The sequence below is a fragment of the Phaethon lepturus genome, unplaced genomic scaffold, assembly GCF_000687285.1.
Source record: "Phaethon lepturus isolate BGI_N335 unplaced genomic scaffold, ASM68728v1 scaffold3449, whole genome shotgun sequence".
In the NCBI taxonomy this organism is placed as follows: Eukaryota; Metazoa; Chordata; class Aves; order Phaethontiformes; family Phaethontidae; genus Phaethon; species Phaethon lepturus.
In genome coordinates, this window is record NW_010562598.1 from 1,972 (window position 1) to 9,438 (window position 7,467).

The 7,467-nt window shown below is 38.7% G+C and overlaps 1 protein-coding gene across 1 annotated transcript in view; it reads right to left on the reverse strand.

Moving 5' to 3' along the window:
- Window positions 1–447: 447 nt before the first annotated feature.
- Window positions 448–7,467, reverse strand: part of FNDC3A (fibronectin type III domain containing 3A) — a 62,588-nt gene continuing 55,568 nt past the window's right edge. The window contains exons 20-23 of the mRNA XM_010294301.1: window positions 5,860–6,069; window positions 4,300–4,466; window positions 3,600–3,727; window positions 448–770 (exon numbers count right to left, since the gene is read on the reverse strand). Coding sequence (XP_010292603.1) covers window positions 456–770; window positions 3,600–3,727; window positions 4,300–4,466; window positions 5,860–6,069 — 820 coding nt within the window. The 3' untranslated portion in view covers window positions 448–455. The remainder of the gene's footprint in view (window positions 771–3,599; window positions 3,728–4,299; window positions 4,467–5,859; window positions 6,070–7,467) is intronic.

The window sequence follows — 7,467 nt, forward strand, 5'->3', positions numbered from 1 at the left end:
TGAGGAGGTAGAAATACAGCGCTAAATTGCTTTCACAGCATCAGATTAATATTGTATACAGCACAAGTTTGTTAGTGTAAGTAAGTTTTAAATGTGATCTACACGTTCTTCCCTGTTACGGTAACAACCCTCAAAAGTGTGGGCCAGGAAACCATCTTTACACTCGTGTTTACTAGTCAAACCCTTTCCATTAAACACTGCTTGCCTGCCCCATATAGAGTTCGTACTGCAAGAAGGCATGTTAAAGAAAAGATTGTATTTCTGTGGCTTGCATTCTAATAACATGTGTCAGCCTATACCTATCAGTAAGCATTTGAAAGTGGCTGAAAAGGTTTGCATCAGTCCCAATGCCGGTGCTAAATGCCTGTTTTTGTAAAAGCAAGAGAACAGAATCACTTTTAGATTATGAGAAAGTAAAATGTAATGGGCAGCATTCTAAAATAAATCTATCTTCTTCACTTTATTACGAAGTACTGAATGATAACAGCAATCAGAATGGAAAAGATAGCAAAAAGTGCAAGGATGACAGCAGCGCACACCTGGTCGCTCTGTGACCATTGCGTCCTTGCGGTTTGCACAGCGTCCTTGTTGGTGCTTGCCGGTGGTTCAGTCCTCTGAGAGATGAATAGCACTGGTGCACTGTAGGGGCCTATCAGCTCCTGATGACCTCCTGTCTCTTGGCACTGTCGAATGGCACATGCGCGGAAACGGTACTCGCAGTTCAGCTGGAGGCCTGTGTATCGGAATGACCAGTCGGAACCCTTATAAATCTGGCAGTAAAGAACAAAAAAAAAAAAAAAAAAAGAGACACATCAAGTAAAAATGCCCCACATACACAAACATATCTCAGTACGGTTTTGTGAAGGTTAAGGGTAAAAAGTATGATTTCTCACCACTGTTTTTGCCCACGCAAAGAAAAATGGGCAAAAAGCTCACAAATGCAATTTAAATGCCAGATAAAGTCTCTGGTCCTTTTAGTGGAACACAGGAAAGAACTACAAGCGCTTTCACAGCATGTTGAGTACACGCCAAATAAACTCTGTCAGAAGCCCCAGCGTTAAGCTGTTTTTAGTGACCACTTACAATGTAAATGCTACACCATGGGATATAATATACAGTATCGTATGACAGGAAGTTAGGTAACTAAATCTGTATCAAGCTACTTCATTAAGTCTAATCCAATCCAGCATACTTTGTTGGAGTTAAGATATTGTGTGTTTAAACTATTATCATTTATCCCAATAACCACTGTATCATGAAAGACGCAAGGAGGCGACTCCTTTCTGTGATTCTCAATTTCCATCAGATCCCGAGACACAGATGACTTTCACAAGGGTGTTCTCCACGGGCCTCTCAGGTGGCTGGTTAACTCAAGGAGACTCTCAAGTTCAGTTCACAAATCTTTGGCACAGAGAACCTAATTCACTGAAATTTTGATGCTGGTTTCTCAAATTAATTAATTTTCAGCTACGTAAAGATCCTGTAAAAGCAAATGAAACCCCATGGCGGGTGCAATTGTCTGTTTACAGGTATATAAATAGGTGCTGAGCTATTAAGTGGGTAGCATAGTACAATTTGACTTCTCTCTTTAAACTCCTTAAACCCACCCCCCCACCCCTATTATCTGTATTTGCTTTATTTAATTGGTTGAAGGATACAGAAATACTCTGTCATGCGTAAGTTTTTCCTACAGTTATGATACTGTTAGACAGTATTTCACAAATGCAAACTACCAACCATTCAGTGAAAGAAGCAGGTGATCTCTTCCCATTTTCATGGGCTGCTGCTCTGCCTGTGGCTACTCACGGGCTCAGAAAGTCCTCCGACCAGAAGGCAGCTGAGCTTTACTGGAACCTACAACCTACAGACTTTTCTTTCTCTCAAGAAATTGTTCCCACACTGAGACAGGGCAGGCCATCGTAAGTGCAGCTTCCTCAAATTCTGCTAATTTTATCACACATTGGGTAGCAAGCAAACAGGCCACAGACATGCACCCTACTCTAGCTACAGCTACACCAGCTGGCATGGGTTACTGTCCTCAGCTGCTTGTCCCCAGTGCCTTGCCAGATGTTGCCTTCCCCTCAGATGTGTTCGCTGGGGTATTATACAGTTGCTTCCTAACCCCTTTAAGAGCTTGACTGATGTATATAGCTCAAACAGCAGATTACTAACTTATTTTGTCTGAAGCATGGAGGGAGCAACAACATGAGCAACTCGGCTGACAGATCAGGGAGAAGGAGAGCAGAGTGAAGTTTTTGGCAGGGAAATGGTAGTAAACAGCTTGCAGTGGACTTCCAAGCAGTTTACTTTTTGTTCATGTCAAGGAAAATTGTTACCATCATGTCTAAGTATCGTAAAGGCTGTTTCCATGCTTCTTGACTATTCCAATTTTAATTTCTGCAAACTAGTCTTCTCATTCTATTTTAATTTACTGCGCTAAACTGTTCTGGAGAGGCAAAAGGAATGATGCACCTCAGTCTACTTTGTTATTTCCAGGCTTAAAGCGTAACCTTTATTTTGTTGTCCAGCTCATTTGGCAATGCACATTGCTAATCAAAGCATGATTTCACTCTGTGTCTAGAAGCAACACTGACCACGCCTTACTTACATACTTAATGCTGCATTTACAATTTTAGAGTTACAATAAAGAATATTCACATGGCAAGATAACAAGCACCTTGGATTATTGTTCATCTTTTACTGAAAAAATTAACAAATGGACATAACAAACATAGCACTACACTAAAAGTTATGCATTATGAAAATATTAAGGCCTATTATCTACCAAAGCACAGGAAAAAGGTAAAAGGTATTTAATATTGACCTATAATAATGTTATAATTTACCAGAATTAATGGTGCTTCCTTTCCGGAAGGATACGTGCTTGCTTAATAGTGTGAAACAGTTTCCAAGCCTAATTTTATATCAATTATCAGGCAGTTCATAGGGAAGAAAATTAGCACTGCACATCCTCTTTTAAATGCAGACTAATTTGTAGCTTGGCGTTTCAAACTGCATCTTTGGATAATCAAACCTGAAATTAAAACACATTCTCAACTGCTCGACCCTTGTAGTTACACCATGCCCTACTACTGAAATGGTCCTATGGTAAGAAAGTAATCACTGAATTATATTAAAACCAGTTACATTGCCTAAGTAGGGGGTCTTTCTTATCTGCAATTCTCTGAAGTATGACTTTGACAAATGAAAGCTTTTATAATATTGTTTACCGCCTTCAAACACCTCTTAGTGCAAAGAGACCCCTTTGTTCTTATAAGTCTCAACTCTGTCCATTAGGCAGATGTTTTCTTCTTGTCGGTTCTTCCCATTAGTGGACAATTTCCTCACCACTTAAGGTGTCAAGTTGTATTCAGTAAAGATCACTGTAACCCAGAGAGGCTGCAACTTACTACAGTATTTATATTACTCAAATCTCTTTTCTCCATGACAATGGTTTTAGGAGATACTACCTTATATTATTTAGTAACAAAAAGTTTGCATAGTCACTAAAAATATACTGGAACACAGTAATCTTTGATCTAAACTATTTATCACAAATACTAATTGAAGAAAAATACAGTAACTTAAACACATCACACCTGTTTGAATTCCGAGTCTTTTCCCACCATGACCTGAAGACAGTAGATAACTGGATCACCCTTCATGGGCTGTAGAACCTCCCATGCGATGTCACAAGTGTGATCGTTTATTCTTTCTATCCTTGGTGCTGAAGGAAGAAAACACAAAAGTGACAGCTAGCTCTGCTTGCCCCATCACTTAGTATTCTAAGGACTTGTAAAATTCTGCATTCTATTTGCTATTTTGTCTCAGAGAAACAAAAGATTCAGATTCTTCCTACAATGTTTTCTGGAACAACAACTAACAATTCACATAAGTCTCTATTACTAGTTTAGGTATCATCCAAGAGAAAGCAAGTAAAATCTGGTGACTGCAAATGTGTATCGTATGCAAAAAAAAAAGCTGCTATGCTTACAATTACTCTAAACATGCTAGGAAGAATTTTCACCTCAAGTTACTGTAGACAGCCTGGTTGCTCTCTCCTGCTAGGCAAGGATTCTAAGTGCAAACCTTCTGGTGTCAAAGAATGCATAAATCCCAAGTCTCTCATTTTTTTGCTCTTCATTGAGCAAATATTTTAGGTTTTAGGCAATTACATGAAAGAAGCATTCCCTTACTATCCCTACGTGCACTTGGAAAAGGCTTAGCATTCAGAATACCCCAAATACAACAAATACCAAAACCAACTTGCCATCCCCCAAATGAAAAAAGCACCTTTACCTTTCAAGGCAGCTGGAACAGATTTGGGAGTAGTGAAAACATATTCTTGAGAAAGGGGACCTTCACCAGCTTCATTACATGCCTGAATACAAAATTTGTATGATGTGGACTCACTGAGTCTTTGTACTTTGTATGTATGACATGGTCCTCTGTATAAGGATACAAACCTGAAAATGGAAAGAGTAGCTTATTTCAAACACAGAAAAGGACTTCCAAAGTAGCTACAATATGGTCTTGAAATCTATTCCCATAATTTCTCAGAACCTAAAGATAAACCCAGAAATATTTATTTCAGATTTAAGCAATGTTCTGGCATTATTATAAAACAGTAAGCTCATCTTCCAGGGCCAAGCTTTTATTTCTCATGTCTTTCAAGTAAAAATCTCTTTTACACAAAGAGTACTACAGATTTTCCCTTGGCAAAAATGATCCTAGACATTTTCAGAAAACCTTCTGCGCTTGAAACAATGGGAAAGAATAGCAGTTCGCTCTCTCAGTGAGCTGCGTACATGGCTTTTTTTTTTTTTTGGCCATCTACTCTCCCAGCATCTTTAGCTTTTCAATATTAGGTAACTAGATTTTAGCTTTTTGCTCCTTGCCAACTCTCCCTTACTACACCTAAGAAAGGGTCATAGATCCAACTGCTCTTGTACATCATTGCCAGAGACGAGTGACTGATGAAGCTCACTCAGACCTGCACAGGAGGCCAGAGTCACACTTGTAGCGCACACGAAGTCCCATTCTGAGAGCTCTGTAGACTGGCCATTCTCCTTCATGTTGTAATTCTTACATAGACTCATCTTGGCAGCTCTCATTTGATTTTCAATTTTGGTATCCCCAGGACACAGCGCAAGTTCATCTCTTTTTCTGCAGGGCTTATTGTCTACTTCAACTTTTTCTTTTAAATTTAAAACAGATGGCATCTGCACATGACCTAGTCTTTGGTAACGACAATGAATTTCTTTCCAGTTAAGAGTCTAATTTCTTTTCCTGCTTACAGCACAGCAATTTCACATAGCAGATCTATTTTGTCTCACTGTCAAGCTAAAGCTACTCAGAGATTCAGACATGGTACGTCATACAGCAGTACTGTTCATTTTACCATTTAGGCAAGGGTATTTGCTGTACCATCTCAGCTTACATTCTGATTTAACGTGAGAGAAGGGATCCCTTAAAATAGTAATTTCTACTATATGAGTTTATTTTCCACTAAAAATTATTGCATATAAAGACAACAGAGAGTAAAGAATTCATCCCTTTCGATATCAAGTACATAAAATCCACAACACTGATTAGACTCAATACTTTGACTAAACGTGAGAGGGAGAAAAGTGTGCTGGTATGAAACATTTCATTAAACTCTTCATATTGAAAACTATGAAGTTTTGAATCTTGTACTTCCCAGCATGGAACACGAGGGCCCTTCTTGCCTTGCCAAGTGAGATGACCTCATATGTCTGTTGTAAGTTCAGCAAAGCATACAGAATTTTGCCTTTCGTTGCCATTCCCAAGCATCAGACCACAGTGACATGGGCAGATTAAAGCGATACCAAAACCAACCTTCCGTTCTTATCCTCCATTTGGAGGTGGTACTGAATGGAGTCAGTTAATGCTTTTGCAGTTCCCTCTCCCCACTTCAGCTTGAGAGTCTGAGAACTGTATGCAGCACACTCCAGGCGAGGTGGATCTGGAGGGAGAGGCTTTGTTTTCAGTTTTATGGTGTGGCTGAAAGGACCCGCTCCGAGACTGTTTAGGGCTTGAATACGTACTCTAGTATTTGAAAAGAGAGAGAATAAATTAACTTGAAATTAGATTCTAAAAAATAACTGGCCATTTCCACCATTCCCATTCAAGAGAGAATAATGGTACCAAATAGATGGTACTTTCTACAATGAAGACTTTTATCAATATTATGTTTTGATAGACTGTCATGAATATGCAGGAGTGTCACTTTCCTTGCCACATTTTAAGGAGTTGGATAGATTCAAAATAAAACTATGTTAGCATATTTTCATCATTCACATTAATGAAAAGATGCAAAAGCTCTACCAGCTACTTCAAGAGTGGTCCATCTTCCTGACCCCCACAGGCCTTGTACCAAAATTTTTGATAGCCACATTGGAGACATGAGAGAAGGTAAAAAAATACCCACCCGCAAAAAAGAGGTGAATCCATATCTTTGGCTATTATATCACGTGAGTTCAAGGATGACTACAGGAAAGTTTTATGGGCTTTTTGGAACAGATCCAATACATGTGAAAATAAAGTGATGGCGCCCAGCCACCTCTCTTGCTGTTTTCATTGGTAACACATCTCTGGGTGCCTGCAAACGAGCCACCTTGGGTCTGCTTGGAAAGCAAGAGGGGAAACTAGAAGTCAAAGGACATGTGGCTGAGTGGTTTGTAGAACTTGATGTTCAGGGATAAATTTTTTTGGGGGTACTCCATGGAAAAGAATGCTGGCATTAGGTTTACAAGTAAGAATTAGAAGTAGCCAAGAAATTTGTTTCTAAAAAGGAAAAGCAGAAAACAGATAAATGTGAGGCTCTTTACATATCTCACAGGTAGCTCTCACAGAGCGCAAAGTGTGTCTCGTCTCATTTTACAGACTAACATTTGCTTGTCTAAAATAGTTTCTAGGTAACTGGAAAAAAGTAATCACAATAATTAAATTCTGAAACAGTCCACCACACAATTTCAAAATATTGAAACACAAATGTGTGTGCAGGCTTATGAATAAATATTTCTTCTTTACTACAGTAATATTTAACATGATGATAATTTATTACAGCACAGAACTAAGGTTAATATATGCAATTTTTTATTTGCACAAAGAATTGATAGTGTAATCTATAAAAGCACTTTTGTGGGTAGAAGTACAGAAGTATCTCTGCAACAGAAGCTTCTCTTTTCAGTTTGTTGACAGAGAGAGCAACAGCTCTTCAAATTGCCAGAATTATTGTTAAATATTTATAAGGCACACAGAAATATTGTAGTCTTACATAAAGCATTAAAAAAGTACAAACAAATCTTTAAGGGTTCAGAAAACTGCATAGCCAGATAATATCCCAACTATACTGAAATCAGTGTGGGCTTAAATTCTGACTTCAGTGGGGCTGACATTCTCCTTTAAGTTTTAGCACCGAGGACGTGTTTTTGTAGCAGGAAT